The 19,290-nt window shown below is 51.1% G+C and overlaps 1 protein-coding gene across 7 annotated transcripts in view; it reads left to right on the top strand.

The window, feature by feature from the left end:
• The window catches only part of mast2 (microtubule associated serine/threonine kinase 2), a 115,950-nt gene extending 101,152 nt beyond the window's left edge, over positions 1-14,798 (top strand). For 5 of the 7 annotated variants that reach the window (XM_083672119.1, XM_083672121.1, XM_083672123.1 and 2 more), the window contains 19 exons: positions 260-361; positions 1,629-1,761; positions 1,990-2,057; positions 2,248-2,345; positions 2,655-2,863; positions 3,067-3,205; positions 3,428-3,560; positions 3,842-4,007; positions 4,274-4,375; positions 4,594-4,716; positions 5,032-5,141; positions 5,237-5,391; positions 5,621-5,943; positions 6,260-6,460; positions 6,623-6,849; positions 7,095-7,217; positions 7,327-7,463; positions 7,651-7,841; positions 8,033-14,798. In XM_083672119.1, coding sequence (XP_083528245.1) covers positions 260-361; positions 1,629-1,761; positions 1,990-2,057; positions 2,248-2,345; positions 2,655-2,863; positions 3,067-3,205; positions 3,428-3,560; positions 3,842-4,007; positions 4,274-4,375; positions 4,594-4,716; positions 5,032-5,141; positions 5,237-5,391; positions 5,621-5,943; positions 6,260-6,460; positions 6,623-6,849; positions 7,095-7,217; positions 7,327-7,463; positions 7,651-7,841; positions 8,033-10,050 — 4,758 coding nt within the window. In that variant the 3' untranslated portion in view covers positions 10,051-14,798. The remainder of the gene's footprint in view (positions 1-259; positions 362-1,628; positions 1,762-1,989; positions 2,058-2,247; positions 2,346-2,654; positions 2,864-3,066; positions 3,206-3,427; positions 3,561-3,841; positions 4,008-4,273; positions 4,376-4,593; positions 4,717-5,031; positions 5,142-5,236; positions 5,392-5,620; positions 5,944-6,259; positions 6,461-6,622; positions 6,850-7,094; positions 7,218-7,326; positions 7,464-7,650; positions 7,842-8,032) is intronic. The other 2 variants (XM_083672120.1, XM_083672122.1) reach the window with 1 other exon arrangement.
• The last annotated feature ends 4,492 nt before the right edge of the window (positions 14,799-19,290 follow it).

Below are 19,290 nucleotides of genomic sequence, written 5' to 3' on the forward strand. Positions count from 1 at the left end.
GGAAAGGACAGAAACCGGAAGAGAAAGCCCTCTGTTTATCCCTGACTCCTGTGTGTGGTGGTGATTTGATGAGGCCCCATTGATCATGTCAAACACCACAAGACTGCTGTCATCCCCTGGCTCTTTGGTGTTCATCTGGACCGTAATCCACTAGCCAGGTGTGGGCTGGTGTAGCACAACACTGGTGTGCTATTCTAACTCTGCCTCTCTCTCTCTCCCTCTCTCTCTCCCTCTCCTGTGTTGCCGGTGTGATGTCCAGGCTCACGAGCGCTCGGAGAGCGTGGAGGTCGCCTTCGTCACACAGCTGGTCAAGAAGCTGATGATCGTCATCGCTCGGCCCGCACGCCTGCTGGAATGTCTGGTAAGAGGAATGACGGGAGTGGTTTTCCCTCAGATTTTCCAATGTTCCCCCAAGATCTTACCAGTGTTAGAGGATATAAACACACACAGACACACTGTACGATGTAGTGTATATCACATCCTGACAATGACACAATTGTTCTGTTTTTTTTCAGAAGTGACATTTATTTACAAGTCAGGATATCCTCACCTAGTTAATCAGCTTTCTGGGCTCTCAGGAAGGGAATTTAGACAGATTGTAGTCTGAACTGGGCTCGTAACTCAAGCCTGGCGCTGTGTGTGTGGACCTCCTCAGAGGCAGAAGCAGTTTGCACTGCAGAGGAGAGGTTTATTTATTGTTCATAGGGCCTCTCCCCCCCCCCCTCCCCCTCCCCCTCCCTCTGTCTATTCAGCCATGCTCCCCCTTTCCACCAGCCCCCTGTGTGCTGCTTCTTGCTGCCCAGACAGGGAGAGGGGAGTGGGGGTAGAGACGGTGCTTCATTACCCCCCTCCACCTCCATGGCTAAGCAGCTGGAACCATTCCCTAACCTCAGCCCCCTCTTTCTGGGGGGCTTGGGGGAGGGAGGGGGAGAGGGAGGGAGGCGTGGGGGCAGGGGCAGGAGAGAGAGCCTGCCCCTGTACTCACATCTGTATTTTTGAGTAATCACACCCAGCCGGTGCTGTGACAACACGGAAGATGGGATTTTACAAATGGACGCACACACAGCTTGGAGAAAGGGCTGTGTGGTAGAGAGGCTCTGTGTCTCTGTCACACACAAACACACACACACACACACACGCCTCAGGTACACACACACACACACACACCTCAGGTACACACACACAAACACACACACAGACACACACACACACAAACACACACACCTCAGGTACACACACACAAACACAGACACACACACAGACACACACACACACACACACACACAGCTTGGAGAGAGGGGCGGAGGGGCTCTATGTCTTTGTTAGAGGACAGTGAAACAAAAGGTGGATTCACCTTCTGTGAAAAACAGCCCCCAACACGACACACTACTGTACTGTACTTGGCATGCTGTGTAGTGGCCTAGTGTACCTCTACACACACACACACACACACACACACACACACACACACACACACACACACACACACACACCCCTACAGTAATATGGCATTAGCAGACTGATTGACTGATGTCATCTACCATGTAGCGCTTGGGGGGCCGTTCCTAAAACTCTCTCTCTCTCTCTCCTTCCTTCCCTCCTTCCCTCCCTCCCTCTGTGGTCTGTAGGAGTTTGACCCGGAGGAGTTCTACCACCTGCTGGAGGCAGCGGAGGGCCATGCCAAGGAGGGCCAGGGCATCAAGTGTGACATCCCCCGCTACATCATTGCCCAGCTGGGCCTCACCAGGGATCCCCTGGAGGGTGAGGAGAGAGAGTGAGAGAGAGAGAGAGAGAGAGAGGGGCTGCTCTTAGCCTAAAGACTACTATATGTAATTTGAATGGGCTCAGTGGTGATATAGGGCTTTTCTAAGGGTTGGATTTGGCTATAGCTCTTGTTTATCATATCCCAATTGTCTTTGTGCATTTAGATGCATACCTTGCTGTAACATGGCTTCCTATATCCCCCCCCCCCCCTCTCTCTCCCTGTAGAGATGGCCCAGCTGAGCAGCTATGACAGCGGGAACCCAGACACACCTGAGACAGACGACTCTGTGGACGTGAGTGGCTGGCAGCCCAATACCACACTGTCTCCATAGGGCCACGTCCCCTGTCCTAACACCCAGTCCTTTCTGTCCCCAATCGGGCCACGTCCCTTGTCCAAACACCCATCTAGAAGACTCTCTCTGTGTCAGTTTCCCTGTCCTTCCCACCTGTGTGACCCTGTGTCTGTGTCCCGTTGTGTCCCAGAGTCGAGGGGCCACTGTCACCGCCCCCAAGCCTAAGACTAAGGCCCCCCGGGAGGAGGACTTTGAGAACATCAAGCTCATCAGCAATGGAGCCTATGGGTAAGGCAGGCCATTTGAGATGGTGACATAATCTGTGCTAAATGCTAATGATACCATACCCAGGCCTTCACCAGAGGTAGGCCTTATTCAAAGTCGAATGATTAAGAGAGAGTGGATTCAGGCACAATGGTTTCCCTTCATTTCATTACACCATGATGAAACCATCTATAGCACACAAGCATTAAATTGGTCCCAAAAAAAAGAAAAATATTTTAGTAAAATTAGGTGAAAAACTCATTGGGGGTAATGTGACAACCACAACAACAACAAATGCTGACATAAACCCCATTTCTCTCTCTCTCTCTGCAGTGCTGTGTTCCTGGTCAGACACAAGGAGACACGTCAGCGCTTCGCCATGAAGAAGATCAACAAGCAGAACCTGATCCTGAGGAACCAGATCCAGCAGGCCTTCGTGGAGAGAGACATCCTGACCTTCGCTGAGAACCCCTTCGTGGTCTCCATGTTCTGCTCCTTCGAGACACGCAGACACCTCTGCATGGTCATGGAGTATGTGGAAGGTAAAGTCTTTTACACGCACGCATACACACACACACACACACTTCAAATATACACACACCTCACTTTCTCACACACACACCTCACTTTCAACCACAGACACACACACACACCTCACTTTCAACCACAGACACACATACACCTCACTTTCACATATTATACAGTAGGGCTGTGCACTGACAGTCTGTGCCCGTGCCCTCACCAGGTGGAGACTGTGCCACCCTGTTGAAGAACATCGGAGCTCTGCCCGTGGACATGGCACGCATGTACTTTGCCGAGACCGTCCTGGCATTGGAGTACCTGCACAACTATGGCATCGTACACAGAGACCTCAAACCTGACAAGTAAGACACACTCTGGCCACTAGGGGGATGGATTGTACCGTACTGCATGTACTTATAACGTACATAGCCACTGTACACCCTATGGTTATTATGTAATAGCTGTCTGTGGGGTAACCATATGCTTGGAAAGAGGAGCAACAAACAGCTACCTGTACTTTATGTATCTGTTCTTTACCTTTATTTACTCTCTCTTTCTATCTCTCTATCTCTCTCTCTCCCCAGTCTTCTGATCACATCGATGGGCCACATCAAGCTGACAGACTTCGGCCTGTCTAAGGTCGGTCTGATGAGCCTGACCACTAACCTGTATGAGGGTCACATCGAGAAGGACACCCGGGAGTTCCTGGATAAACAGGTAAAGAGGAGACGCCTCTGTCTACCTCCACCAGACTATCCTTATCCTCTTCTGATTGGTCCCCTGTGATGTATCCCCTCCTCTTCTTCCCATAGTAAAGATATATACGCTCTGTCTATATCCTCTTCTCATTGGTCCTCTGTCAACCAATACTAGAGCTAAGCTCTGTCCTTACCCTCTCCTCATTGGTCCCTACCACTGTGTGTGACTAAGTGTGTGACCGGGTGTGTGTGTGTGTGTGTGTGTGTGTGTGCGTGTGTGTGTGTGTGTGTGTGTTCCAGGTGTGCGGCACACCAGAGTACATCGCCCCGGAGGTGATCCTGAGGCAGGGCTACGGGAAGCCCGTGGACTGGTGGGCCATGGGGGTCATCCTGTATGAGTTCCTGGTGGGCTGTGCCCCGTTCTTTGGAGATACCCCAGAGGAGCTGTTTGGACAGGTCATCAGTGGTGAGTGTACCATAGATACACACACACACACACCTGATTCCAGAGTACTGTGACGTGTAGTACCATAGATGTATGAATAGAACATACATAGGTGAATAGAACAGTGGATTATGGAGTAGACTGTTTGAAAGGACTGACCGTGAGTGTTTGGTACCATACTGTAGGTATAAGGAAAGCCACTATTCAGAGAGAGAGCCGTGTGAACATGTGTGTCAGTAGACCCCAGTGTGTCTGAGCGTGTCTCTCTCTCTCTGTGTCTTCTATAGATAAGATTATCTGGCCAGAGGAGGACGAGGCTCTTCCTAATGATGCCCAGGACCTCATCTGCAAACTGCTCAGACAGAACCCACTGGAGAGGCTGGGCACAGGTACTATACAATACCAGAGACTGGACTCATACACACACATACACACCCACACACATATACACACACACGCACATATACACATACACACACACACATATACACACACACACATACACCACACTCACATAGAAGGCCTGTTAGAGAGTGTATTTCTAAGTCTCGCCCCCCCCCTCCATATTCCCCTCTCCCTCCCTCCCTCCCTCTCTCCCCTCTCCTAGGGAGTGCGATTGAGGTGAAGCAGCACCGGTTCTTCACGGACCTGGACTGGAACAGTCTGCTGAGACAGAAGGCAGAGTTCATCCCTCAGCTGGAGTCAGAGGACGACACCAGCTACTTTGACAGTGAGTCCACACACCTACCGCACATGTACACTCTGTAGTGTATACTTACTCTAGTGTACTTAATGCAACTGCAGTACGTACTTCACCGTAACGCCAGTCCTCTAGCTCCTTCAACAGTGACCTAGCACAGTCAGGACTGCTGTGTTTTCTCCACCACACTTTGACCCCTCCAGTCAAGTTCTACTGTTTCATAAAAGGGACTGAGCGTTTTGTGTCATGTACTGAGAGTGTGTGTGTGTGTGTGTGTGTGTGTGTGTGTGTGTGTGTGTGTGTGTGTGTGTGTGTGTGTAATGTGTCCTCTCTCTCTCTCTCCAGCTCGTTCAGACAGGTATCACCATGTGGAGTCTGAAGACGAGGAGGACACCAACGATGAAGAACACGTCGAGATACGCCAGTTCTCCTCCTGCTCTCCCCGCTTCAGCAAGGTAAACAACAGCCCCTGCACACTCTCTCTCTGTCTCAAACACACACACACACACTGTTGTTCAATTCAGCTGTAACGTGTCTTGTCCATGTCCAGGTGTACAGCAGCATGGAGCGTCTGTCCCTGCATGAGGAGAAGCGGACCCCCCCGCCCACCAAGCGCAGCCTGAGCGAGGAGGGGGGCGAGCGCATCGACAGCCTCAGCGGACTGAAGACCCGAGACCGCTCCTGGCTGGTGGGCTCCCCCGAGATGTGAGTAGGGAGGAGGGGCAGGGGGTCGGAGACCTAGGAGAGCAACGCCTTATAAACGCTGTTGTTATATCAATGTCCATTTCCATCACAGACTGCTGTCCTAATGTCTACCACGTCATTTAGCTTAGGTAGCTAATCCTGTAGCGAAGCCTCTGTAAGCGTGTGTGTAACCTCTACCATTTGTGTCTGTGTGTTTGTCTGTGTGTGTGTGTGTGTGTGTGTATCTCAGCCTGCGTAAGCGCCTCTCCGTCTCCGAGTCGTCCCACACGGAGAGCGACTCCAGCCCTCCCCTGACGGTGCGCCGCCGCTGCTGCTCGGCCATCATCGAGATGCCCCGCTTCGCCATCTCCTCCGAGGAGGAAGGAGGAGGGGCTCCGGGGGGCTGCAGGAAGAGCCCCAGCCTGCTGAGCCAGACCCCCGTCAGGGGTCCTCGCTCCGAGGAGCTGCCCCTCTCCATCCCCGAGCTGCCCGTGGAGAGAGAGCTGAAGCTGGAGGAGTCTCCCACCACCCCGGGGTCCACCTCCAGCCAGCTCAGCAGGGCCACCCTCACACGTCAGTACCGGCCAGCGCTGTCCCTCCCAGACCTCATCACTGATCTGTTGATGCCTCTCACCTGTTTATTCTGTAATCTGACCCCTCTCTGTCTCTCTCTCTCTCTCTCTCTCTCTCTCTCTCTCTCTCTCTGTGTCTGTGTGTCTGTCTGTGTCTGTGTTTCTGTCTCTGTCTCTGTGTGTGTCTCTGTGTCTGTGTGTCTGTGTCTGTGTCTCTATCTCTGTGTGTGTGTGTCTGTGTCTGTGTGTCTGTGTCTGTGTCTCTGTCTCTGTTTCTGTCTCTGTGTGTGTGTCTGTGTGTGTGTGTCTGTGTGTAGCGGGTAGTTCAGGTGACGTGTGGGAGCGTCCAGACAGCTCCAGCTCCACCTCCACCCCTAAGGCCATCAGTGACCTGGCGGCTCGTAGGGCCCGCCATAGGCTCCTGTCTGGTGACGCAGACAAACACACCCCCTCCAGACCCCTCAACAAGGTCATCAAGTCAGCCTCCGCAACCACCCTCTCCCTCATGATCCCCGCAGGTCAGTGGGGGGGTGGGTGGTTGGTGGGTGGGCGGGCGGGCGGGCGTCTGATGCCTTATGCGTTTACGTCTCCAATAACTGTTTAAAATATTTATTGAAGGATATGTTGATTTTATTTATTCATGACCAATTCTCTCTCTCCCCCCTCCGCTCCATCCTCAGACCACCACGGGGCCTCCCCACTGGCCAGCCCCATGTCTCCCCACTCGCTCTCCTCCAATCCCTCGTCCAGAGACTCGTCTCCCAGCCGAGACCTGTCCCCGGCCGTGGGCACGGTCAAGCCCGCCATCGTCATCCACAAGGCAGGGAAGAAGTACGGCTTCACCCTGAGGGCCATCCGAGTGTACATGGGAGACTCTGACATCTACACGGTTCACCACATGGTCTGGGTGAGTAAGGGGCAGAGGAGTACACACTCGCTAGTACACACTCGCTAGTGCACACTAGCTTCTTCATGTTGTCACAAGATGGAAGTCATAATATGGCAACAAACTGTCCAGACTCAAAGGCCACATTTGGTAGCTTGCCTGTTCTTTTATAGAATTGTTCAGTTTCCTTTCTTATCCCTCCTCCATCTTTATCTACCCCTCCCTCCCTCTCTCCCCCTCCCTCCGTCTCTCCTTCTCTCTCTCAGCATGTGGAGGATGGGGGTCCGGCTCATGAGGCGGGGCTGAGAGAAGGTGACCTCATCACTCATGTTAACGGGGAGGCAGTGCATGGACTGGTCCACACAGAAGTGGTGGAGCTCGTTCTCAAGGTGAAGACAGAGCACACAGACACACACACACACACAGCTGTAAGCTGTCTCACACACACAAACACACACACACACACAAATCTAATAGTTGTTGATCTCTGTCCCTCAGAGTGGCGGTAAGGTGTCCATCTCAGCCACTCCCTTTGAGAACACCTCCATCAAGGTCGGCCCGGCCCGCAAGACGAGCTCCAAATCCAAGATGGCCCGGCGCAACAAGAAGACCAAGACCAAAGACAACCAGGACAGGTCAGTGGTGTCATGGGAACTCTCAGCTCAATGATCTCACACAGAGAGAGAGAATGAGAATGTGATTAAAGATGAACTAATCATGATGAACAGTTTGATATGATGATGATGGTTTGTGTGGTGTGGTTGAATCTACAGTATGTAACTGTGTGTGTGTGTGTGTGTGTGTGTGTGTGTGTGTTTCCAGCAGTAAGAAGAGAAACTCCCTGTTCAGGAAGATCACTAAGCAGGCGTCCCTCCTCCACACCAGCCGCAGCCTGTCCTCCCTCAACCGCTCGCTGTCCTCAGGAGAGAGCGGCCCTGGCTCCCCCACACACAACCTGTCCCCCCGCTCCCCCACGCAGGGCTACAGGTCCACCCCTGACTCAGCCCACTCTGGTAAGACACACACACACACACCAATTGGACACACATACTCACAAACACACACACACACACCTTGCGTGATAGATGAACATTGACTAATGACTAATGTAAATCATGTTTTTGAGTAGTTATATGAATGTTTATGACTTCAGATGATATGAGTGTCGGTCTAACTGTGTGTTCTGGATCCTGTGTTCTTCCAGTAGGGGGTACCTCGTCCCAGAGCAGCTCCCCCAGCTCCAGTGTGCCAAACTCCCCGGCCAGCTCTGGCCACATCCGGCCCAGCTCCCTCCACGGCCTGGCCCCCAAGCTCCAGCGCCAGTACCGCTCCCCCAGACGCAAGTCTGCCGGCAACATCCCCCTCTCCCCCCTGGCTCGCACCCCCTCCCCCACTCCCCAGAGCACCTCCCCCCAGCGCTCGCCCTCCCCCCTGCCCAGCCACCCCGTCAAGCTCCACTCCTCCCCCCCACTGGTCCGCCAGATCTCCAGGCCCAAGAGCGCCGAGCCCCCCCGGTCACCCCTCCTCAAACGGGTGCAATCTGCTGAGAAGCTGGCGTCCTCCCTCTCCTCCTCCTCCTCCTCCCCCTCTCCATCTGGAGCCGGGGGGGACAAGAAGCTGCCTGTCACAGGCCGGAAGCACAGCCTGGACATCTCCCACGCTGAGTTTAAGAAGGAGATGCTGCAGAGAGACCCCAGTCTACAGAGCCTCCAAGAGTCAGCCAGCGAGAGTCTCCTGGCGGGGGGCCGCGGGGGGGGCCCCGTAGAGCAGGGCAGCCTGCAGAAGCACTCCTCCTCCTCCTCATCCTCCTGCTCCTCCTCCCGCAAACTGGGCCGCCAGGAGGGGGACGTGGGTCCGGCGGGGTCTCTCGGGCTGGCCCCCGGGAAGAGCAAGCTGAAGGACAAGCTGTCGGCCATCAGACAGGACCGGGCGGAGAGGAGGGAGTCCCTCCAGAAGCAGGACGCCATCCACGAGGTGGACTCATCCGAGGACGAGACGGACGAGGGCTCGGAGGACAGCCAGGACGGGCGAAGGAGCACCTTCACCCCCCCACTGCTCCGGCCCACCACCGTCATGGCCACTGCCCCCCGCACTGGACCGGGGGGCACCCTCCCCTCCCTGTGTCTCTCCTCCTCCTCCTCCTCCTCACTGACACACACAGGCTCCCCTCAGCCCAGCAGAACCACACCGTCACACACCCTGAGCTCTCCTCTCCCCGAGCACAAGCCCACACGCAGCTCTCCTGTCCTGGGAGGGAGAGACAGCAGCACAGCCTCCTCCACGGAGGACCATGGAAGAAGAGAGGGGAAGGTTCCTGAGCCACTGCCCAGCACCAAGCCCACCCAGAGCCCCCTGACCAGCACCTTCGCCACCCCTGGCAGTGCGTTCATCTCCGTGGGTAAGGACCTCTTTCTGAAGCCTGCCTCCCCCCAGGAGTGGAGGACCCCCAGAGGGCAGAGCAGTGCCTGGGCCGGGTCTAGGAGTGAAGACAGGAGCCTGACCCTGGAGAGCCCCAGGACCCCCACCAACACCCCCACCAATTCTCCCACAGACAGCAGAGAGGCAGCCCACACACCCACCTCCTTGGGGGGCATCACTAAGGAGAAGAAGGAGGCAGACAACCGGAGACAGGCTGCCGCTGCAGCCGCCGCTGCCTTCTCCTTCAACGCCCCCACCCCCCCGGCCCCAGGGTCCGAGAGCGGAGTGAACAAGGTGGTGGCCCAGCTAGCCACCGTGGCTAAGAGTGTCCTGGGCCCCGTCAAACTCAGCATCCCCGGGATCAAGGAGGCCTCTGAGAAGGCCAAAGAGCCCAAGGCCACCCTGGACTCCCCCCTCACCACCCCCCTCTCCTCACCCTTCAGAAAGCCTGCCCCCCCTCAGCCCCCACCCCGCCTGTCTTCTGCATCCCCCCCCATCAAGACTGAGCCAGCCCCCTCTCCTCCACAGAGGTCCGTGGATTCCTCGGTTGGAGAGAGGAGGGGTCTTAAAGACTGCCCCCAGGCCCCCGAGGACCCCCCGGAGTGGCCGGTCACAGTGTTGCGTGGCACCAGGGAGAATGGCGCCTCCGCAGCTTCTTTGAGGCAGGGTTCCACCACGCAGAAGCCCACCACCCCAGCCTCCACCTTGGAGCAGCACAAGAGGCCGGACCCCCAGGCCCCACAGAGACCCACCACCACCACCACCACCACACCACCACAGGACAAAACCAGCAAGAAGACGTAGCATCCAAACAAAACAAAAACACTCACCGCAAAAAAAAAAAAAAAAAAAAAACACCACAACACAGACTGCTGGCTTGAGATTTTAATTCACAAACTGCATGTTTGGAAGAAACAACATATTAGAAACTTTTAGCAACACACTAATTTGAGAGTATAGCCGTTGAAAAAGAAAGAAATAGATCACGAGAGAGAAAGAGAGAGAGAGAGAGGTGCTAGTTGTATTCTGGATTGTTCTGTGCTCTGTGTTGTTGTCATGCCCCTGTGGCATGTCTCTTGTTCTTTAACTTTTGGTTCTCCTGTCAGACGTTGGCTAATGTTCTTGTGAAGTCGGCATTTTCTCTCTGAAAAGAAACATGGGGCTAGAAATAAACAGCTTGTGTTCGCGCACAGACACACACACACACACACACACTATCTCTAATGGTCTTTTCTTAGTACAGTATGCTGCCTCATTACCTTTCACCTTGAAGTTAGTCTGAGCCCACGTCTGTTCCTAGACAATAGATGAGGTTGTGCCTTAAAGATTAATCCCCCCACACCCCCCTAACTGCATGTCTGCCCAGCCGAGACTGGAAAAGGATGTATCTCAGCAATAAAAGTAGCGTATGCTTAGCAATCTGTATAAATACATTACAGTAGGTTAATGAAACAGTCTGCATCGGCCATGTTCACTCAGCACCTCTAACAGGTCAAATGACATTCTCCATCCTCCGTCATCCCCCTGTAGTCCCCAGGGTCTGTCTCTCACTTCAGCCGGAGTAGAACCCTGGAGCCCCCTGGCCGAGCGTACTGCACTCACACATTTCTGTAGTGCTTGACTTATCGTCAGGTTTTTCTAGTCAGTTGCTAGCGTTTTAGACATTAGCACTCTCCATGAAATAGCTCCATCCCCATCTGCACACCAGTGGCCCATCTATTGTTGTCAGTGTAGCCTTCAGCTCGATGTTAATATTAGCATGTGTCGTGGTAGCTAGGATGACAGCCTAGCGTAGCCTAGCCTAACTGTTCACTTTTGACTGCTCCCTCACAGCATGAGAGTGTCACAGTAACCTGGGGGGGAGGGGGAGGGGGGGGGGGGCAGGTTAAAGAATCAATGGGTGTTTTGTTTTGTTTTTATCTGAGCTTTTTAATGGGCTGCGCTTGCTGTGGTAAACTGCACACACACACAAGCGTGAAGCGGTCAGACTGACGTAGCGAAGGGTTCAAAAAAGGAACGGTCGTCTTCTCCTCAAGTCATGTGGTAAAGCTGTGACTGTTTCATGAAATATTGAAGAGATGTGGGCTTTTTTTTTTTTGCAGGAGTGTGCTATGCCCCTGTAGTCCACACGGTGGCCCCTCTGCCCCTTTACAACTCAATTACCCAGACTCCACTCTAACACAGAGGCAGAAAGTCAGCTCACAATCCCAGAAAGTGACACATTAGGATGTCAAAGGTACTTAGGCACATAAGCCATGCGGTTCATTTCCACATTCAAATGGACCTTTGTCTTTATTTCTAGCCCCAGCTCTTTTGGTTTTATTAGCCACTAAGGTTTGTTGTTTTATTAGTTTGTATCTGGACCAACTTGCTGTGTTCTCTCTGTGTTTGCCTCTTATCCTGTAAAGTTAGCAGACTTTACTTTATAATATGCGTGCGAGAGTGTGAGTGTGTGTGCGTGCGTGCGTGTGTGTGTGTGTGTGTGTGTGTGTGTGTGGTTGTCTGTTATGTGTATATATATGAATATTTAAAGGTCTGTTCTGTGTGTTTTTTACCCTGCAGTGTTGGGAGTGTGTGTTTCAAGGTACACCGTGTTAGTAACCCAGCTAGCTGGCCCTGAGTCCTGATTGGTCAGCTGAGTGTCAGTAGACCTACAGGCCCCGCGGATGGGCAACTAGGGGGGGGCGGGCTTTGCACAACCCTTTTATTTCTGTGTGTCAAATGAAAAAGCCAACTAATAAAAGGAAAGCCAATCAGATCCCTGGCTTTTAGGCAGTCACGGTGACGTCGACCAATGACTGATGTAGGCACCACTTTCCTCTGTGTTAGTCCGTGCCCTGTCTACAGTGAGAGGAGGGTGTTATAGGGTATCATGAGATGTGTCCCGTGTCATCGAGGGACCCTTGTCAGTGTCACTGTCAGTGCCGCAATCCTAACTTGAGATCTCCGTGCGTAACTCAGTGTTCAGTGCACATCTCTCCTTGGCCTCAATGCGTGATTTACGTGAAAGCCAGGGTTACGCATGAGGATCTCAAGTCAGGTTTTCGCCCTCAAAGCCTGAACCCAGACAACCAGCCTGACACTGACTGACTGACTGACTGACTGGGGCTGTTTCTGTACTTATGTTTACATGTTGTTGCTCTCAATGGGACTCTATGCTTGTAGCAATCAACCCCTGGGACAGGCTAGCATCATTATCAACATCAACAGCTGTCCACGAGTTCCCCTGAAGGCTGCTCTCTCAGTGACTGGGTCCACTCATCACCTCCTACAGTACAGCACATATGACTACAACCACTCATTGGTGACTAGGCAGGTGGTCTGGGTGGAGGGGAGAAGGGGACATAGAGCCAGTAGAGGCTGGTGGAGGTAGAAATTGGAAGACCGGCTCATTGTAATGCATGGAATGAGGAATGGTATCATTCCATTCCTTTCTACCTCCACCAGCCTCCACTGCATAGTGCACATACACTCACCGTACACTTTATTAGGAACACCTGTACACCTTCTCATGGTGGAGGTGGTGTAATAGTGTGGGGAATGTTTTCTTGGCACACTTTGGGCCGGTTAATACCACAATCATCGCTTGAATGCCACAGCCTATTTGAGTATTGTTGCTGACCATGTGCATCCCTTCATGGCCACAATTTACCATCTTCTAAATGGCTACTTCCAGCATGATAATGCACCGTGTCACAAAGCAAAAGTCGTCTCAAACTGGTTTCATGAACATGACAATGAGTTCAGTGTTCTTCAGTGGCCTTCCCAGTCACCAGATCTGAATCCAATGAAACACCTTTGGGATGTGGTAGAACGGGAAATTCACAGCTTGAAAGTGCGCCTGAAAAATCTGCAGGAATTGCGTGATGCAATCATGTCATCATGGACCAGAATCTCAAAGGAATGTTTCCAAAGTGTTGTGGAATCAATGCCACGAAGAATTGAGGCTGATTTGAGAGCAAAAAGGGAGGCCCGACCCAGTATTAGTATAGTGTTCCTAATAAAGTCCTCTGTGAGTGTATACTGTAGTACATATATGTCTGAATCATTTCAAATGCTCTCCTCTGTTCTAGCGCTGAAGGTTAGAAGTGTGTGAAATAGCTTCGTCTATGAGGTTGAAGTCCTGGCGGAGAGAAGCTGCTGCCATCATCTGTCACATGGACAGACTAACGGAGCTTAGCGCTATGATTTATCCACTATCCACCGTAGCCAATCAGTCAGTCAGAGACCGAGAGAGAGCCTTTCTCATTGGCCAAGGGTTGTCAAATGTCAGAAATGATGTCATTCTCGTCGTCTGTGTCCTCGTGGGGTGAGGGTAGTTTCATATCGGGCATAGTTACGTTCCCATATCCATAATATCATACCGCCATGAATGATGAAATGAATCGGCCATGCATTCTGAACGGTATGCTCGTATTGACATTGGAACAGAGCGCCTGCCTCATCTCTGAAACCCTGAAACCCTCTGCGGCGCGACATCCCTCATTTACATGTTCATGTACCATGACATTTTGGACTCTCACGTTAGGGCCCCCTAGGTATGAAAATGACTACAAATGTGATCCCTAGTTATGGTTTTATGTGGGTCAAACCTGTGATAATAGTTGATAGTCTATCTGTATGTAATCATACAGAAGTCAGTCCCATCGGAGCGAGGGGGGAGGGGGGGGAGTCATATTATTGCAGCATGGGCAGCTGCTACTCTCTCTCTGATCAATAGGAGTGCCATCTACTGGCGCCAGCCTCACCATTCCCTATTGACAGCAAAACACGGTTGTAACACACACACACACACTCTCTCACTCCCATGTGCGATGATGATGGTCCAGCCATCTGTTGTAGAGTGAAGTCAAGTGTCAGTTTCTCTGGTGGAGTCATTAATCTCTAGCCCTGGGCTGTGTGCTGCCCCTTGCTCCCAGCACACACACACACAAACACAAACACAAACACAGCCATTTCAGCCAAACAAAACACTATACCTAGCCAGGGCCCATCACCTCCAATTTGAGCGTGTCTCTCCTTGGGGGGCTAGTCCCAATACCACCCACAGGAGAAGCCCTCTCTCTCTCTCTCTGTTAACCCTGTGTGTAACCTCCACCTCTCCACTCCAGCCAGCCCTCTGGACACACACGTGTTTTAATCTCTAGGACCTCTAAGTCTCCATACATAATGTATGTGTAGTTTTACGGACCCACAGTGTGTTCAACCCACAGCAGTGTTAGGGCTGGCTGTGTGTGTGTGTGTGTGTGTGTGTGTGTGTGTGTGTGTGTGTGTCAGTGCCACTGAGGGAGAGTGAAGAGACTAGACTCAACTCCCCACGGTTTGGGCAGTGTTTTCAAAGGTGTGTGATCCTGGTTTGTTTGTGTGTGTGTGTGTGTGTGTGTGTGTGTCTGAAGAGTGTCAAGGAGAGAGAGCAGTGGGCAGAGGCGGCCTGAGGGGTTAACAGAAATTGCCAGTGAAAAAAACAGTGCAATATCTTTTTATTTTCTATCGTGTTAAACGCATGTTGTTGTTAATCCTACCTTATAACAATAATAAAGGTTTTTTATGTACCCGTTTGGTGTTCTGTGTCTTTGTGTGTGAGAATGTTTAATGATCTCTGTGTGCTTCTGGTCCAAGATGGAGACACGCTTCTTATATTCTTCAGAAATTCTGAACATGCCGTAGTTTGAGCTCAAGGTGCTTTTTTCCATTAGAATGGTCTTTTTAGAGCGTGTTTTTATGTCAAACATAAAATAACTATCTCCACTCATATCAGTCATTTGGATTTTTCTTCCAATAAATGGACACCAGAGTGTCTCACTTACTGTAAAAATGCTAAGATGGAAGATGAGTGGTGATAAACAGGAGGAGAAATGAAACCATAATCCTGTTTTAGACCGTGTGGAAGTGTGCCACTTTTCCAAGGTAGCACTCCAAAAAGCTAACTTCGGAAATTGAATAAAAGGGATGAAATTGCCCTTTCTTGTGAAGCGTTTGATGTTGAGTCATTTGTCCTAATCACAGCCGGTGTCCTGAGTGTGAGAAAAGTGACAGTAAATTGTCTTTAAATTCTTCCCCCGGCTCGAGCTTTATCAGTAAAGTGCCATTCCGTCAGTTGAGCCCTGGTGACAGTGCTCTCTAATGGGCTGGAAATGGGCAGATCTCTGGGTTAGGGCCCGGCTGTCTCTCGCCCCACTCCGGGAGACTCCAGGTCTCATGGTCTTGAGAGACAGCTTCAGCGTTGCTGGTAGTGCATTTACGGGGCTAATGACTAATCTGAGTTAGCGCCTCGGGCCTCGCTGCTGTGAGGAGACGGCTACGCGCTAAAGTGGAGCTCCATTAGGCCCCCTGCGCCGCCCGTGGTACGCCTCAGAAACATGCCCGGAGACGGAAGACGGGGTCACAGATCAGACCGCCTGATTGAAACTCCAATGCAACCGCAGTCCAGCCCGGGATAATTGGGTCCCTCTCCTCCGCCTCTTCCCACCCTCCGTTCTTCGCTTCATCCATCCATCCACAGGGACCTGTCAGAGTGGAGGTGTTGGGAGGAGGACAACCCCCCCCCTCTTCTCTCTCTGGGGGTCCCCTGGGAATGGCAGTATGCCCAGAGATGGTGGTGAGGTTTATTCTGACAGCCAACAACTCCCCCCCCCCCCCCCCTACACACTCACACACACACAAACACACACACACACACACACACACACAAACACACACCGGGAGAGCGCTGCTCTGCGCTGACAGGCAGGCAGTGCGGGTGATGAATTGCTGGCTTCGCCTCTCTCTGACACCGCTCTACATGACCGGGCAAATTCATTCCACTCGGGCGGCAAGCAGGGCCGCCACGCTCGCATTAGAGCAGCGGCCAGAAAACACCAAAACCCCTGACAACTGACAACCAGTGGGAGAGGAGGGGGGGGGGGGGGGGGAGTTGTAGTGTAGGAAGCTCAGGGTCGATAAGCTGTTCTTTGCTGCCGGAAGTTTTACTCCCCACCTACCGTCACCCAACATGGACAAGGCCACATCGCCAGTAAGTTGAGTGGTGTTTCACAAGTCTTCTTCGCTGTTGTTATAGGACCTTAAACTAGTTATCCACTTATCACCATCATCAGTCACAGCAGTAATAAGTAACTTTGTGTTCTTCTCCGTGTATACCTTCCCTATCTCCCCCCCTCTAATGAGTGAGAATAAGCGATTAAAGCAGCCCTGTGATTGGCCGAAGCATGGCAGAGAGGGATGGCATCCCATTATTTGTGGGCCTCTAATTGCTCTGTGCTGGTAGCAGGTGCCAGGTACTTAATGAGGCCTATTCAGCCTGATGTATGGCTACTGTACACCTTCCCCTCACACACTGGAGATGATGATGCCTGGGAGACTAATAGGCCATGAAATAGCTGCCGCTGTGGAGACTCATAGAGATGGATAGATGTGGTGGGTGTGAAGAGAAGATGATGTAGGTCTATCTTGGGGGGGGGGATTCTTTTGAGAAAGACTACTATACGTGTGGGATGGACAAAAAAGTGTTTAGAATGGAATGTTAAATGCAATGGCCGATGCCCCCTCTACCTGTTTCCATCTGTTGTCTTTGTTAGTGGGTGGAGGCATCAAGGGGTGGATGTTTCAGTGAGGAGAGGTAGGAAGGGGTTAAGTATTGTGTGTGTGTGTGTGTGTGTGTGTGTGTGTGTGTGTGTGAGTGAGTGAGTGAGTGAGTGTGAGGGGGAGGGAGGTTTACATATGGTGGGATCCTGTGTGTGTGTGTGTGTGTGTGAGGAGGAGGAGGGAGGTGTACATATGGTGGGGTACAGTGTGTGTGTGTGTGGGATGTGTGTGCTGTGTAGCTGGGGAGGGGTGTGGGCACCCTGGGTCTCCATCGGTCTGGCTGATTGATTAGGACGTCAGCCAAGATAAAAGATCCCGTCCTCACAGCACGACTATACTGCCAGGAAAGACACACACACACACACACACACACACACACACACACACCTCATACTTGGAGTCACATACTGAATACAGATTATACACACCGCACTCTCTCAGTAAACCTGTAGAGGCCGCTCTTTCCAGCCTTCCTAAAGCACACATCTCTCCTTCTCCTTTGTCTGTCTTCTCTTGCTTCTCTCCCTATTCCTCTGATTCATTTTAATACCTATACCAGTCTTACTACTCAACCTGCATCGTTCTCTCATTCTCTCTTCCCCCTCCCTCTATCCCCCACTCTGCTTCCTTACGCTACTCTCTCTCTCTCTCTCCTCCCCCTCTCTCCCCTCTCCCCCCCCCCCCCCCCTCTCTCTCTCTCTGCTTTGATCTCTGACAGCTCTATCAATGCATTGGGAGGACACTGGGAGGACTGAGGGCATCAGCCTTGGGCCGCTGGACTTCAGCAGCAGAAGAGCAGCAGTAGATGAGCTCAATATTAGACACACATATACACACACACACACACACACACACACACACTTTGCCTGCCAACCATGAGCTATCTGCGGTTGAGAGGAAGAGACAACCTTGAAATGTGGTGGATGTTTGTGTGTGTGTGTGTGTGTGTGTGTGTGTGTGTGTGTGTGTGTGTGCGTGTGCGTATGCGTGTGTGTGTGTGTGTGTGTATATGTGTGTGTGTGTATGTGTGTGTCCATCCGTGCTGGGCTTACTGATCAATAATTCAGTGAGAGTCTGTGTGAAACTCAAACTTCCAATTTCGCCTCTGGCTTCACATACTCTAATGAAGGCATAAGTTGAGAAATCCACAGGGAGAAAATGTTCTCATCTCTCTTTCTCTCCCTCTCTCATTTCAACTTTTCTGGCTCCCTAAACTCCCATTGTTTTGCGGTTGTTTATCCATCTCGTCTTTGTCTTGTTTCCTGCTCACAGGATTCCCTTTGTTCTTTGATTTGGTTTGTCTTTATTGTTTTCTCTCTGTGAGACTCTGCCTGTCTCACAGTCCACCTGTTCCCTCAGTCCCATGAGACTGTAAGAGCAGAGAAACACATCTAGACCAGAATACTATTACAGAATCAGCTCTGTCTCGTCTCGCCCACCTCACCTCACCTCACCTCCCCTGTCTCTCTCTCTCTCTCTCTCTCTCTCTCTCTCTCTCTCTCTCGTCTCACCTCAGCTCATTACAGTGGTGCAGGCTACATAGAAGCACTGTAGGGACTGGATTGCACTGACTTGGCATTGCAATTATTACCTCCCTCTATGTTGTAGCCCTGTGAAGGTGAGACTATAGTGGTAAAGAACTCCTACCCTGCTCCTTTTATCAATGTGTTTTTGTCAGTCACCTCTCAAAAAATCAAGTAGATATTTAATTATCAAGAAGAATGAGTGTTCTGTGGACATTAGAATGTAAATTACCCAATTAAGCCATGGGAGGGCAGTGTTCGATTAGATTATAACCCTACTGAGATCTTGATCAAAAGTGAGGGATTTAACTCTTACATTTATAAAATATAGTATATGTGTATTATATTGTTAATGACATTTAGTCTTGTTTTAGCCATATTGATTTCTATATTATGAATCTGTTATGAATGATTTCTTCATTATTAATCAACAATGTTTTGAGAAATAATGATTAAAACTATAAATCCCCCAAGACATTTCTCATATTTGTGCATATTTATGTAGATTTTTAATGAATTATCTTATTAATAGCAAAACACTTATGGACCATATTGTTATTCAATTTAAATTGTAAGTGGGCCAAGGTCCGAAACCCCAATCCACCAGGCAGGAGTTCTCTAAACAAAAGAGAATCGTAATTAGGAACTCAAATTATTAATATCTATCATAGAATACAACCAGTCCTTTGGCTTAAAATACCACCTGCATTAAAAATGAATTTGCCACTCATACCTCCCCTAGTGGACATTTGAAGACTTGCACCATATAGCTGACATCATTTAGTTCACAAGTCATTATTGTCAAACAAGAAGCTTACAATTGTATTCAAGTCTCAGAGGTGCATTTTGGAAGGTTATATCCCACTTACTTCCACCATTATGATCCCATTGCACACTGCAATGAAAGCTACAGTAGGCTACAGTATGCACAAATCATTGA

This window comes from Argentina silus (assembly GCF_951799395.1).
Source record: "Argentina silus genome assembly, chromosome: 6".
Lineage (NCBI taxonomy): Eukaryota > Metazoa > Chordata > Actinopteri > Argentiniformes > Argentinidae > Argentina > Argentina silus.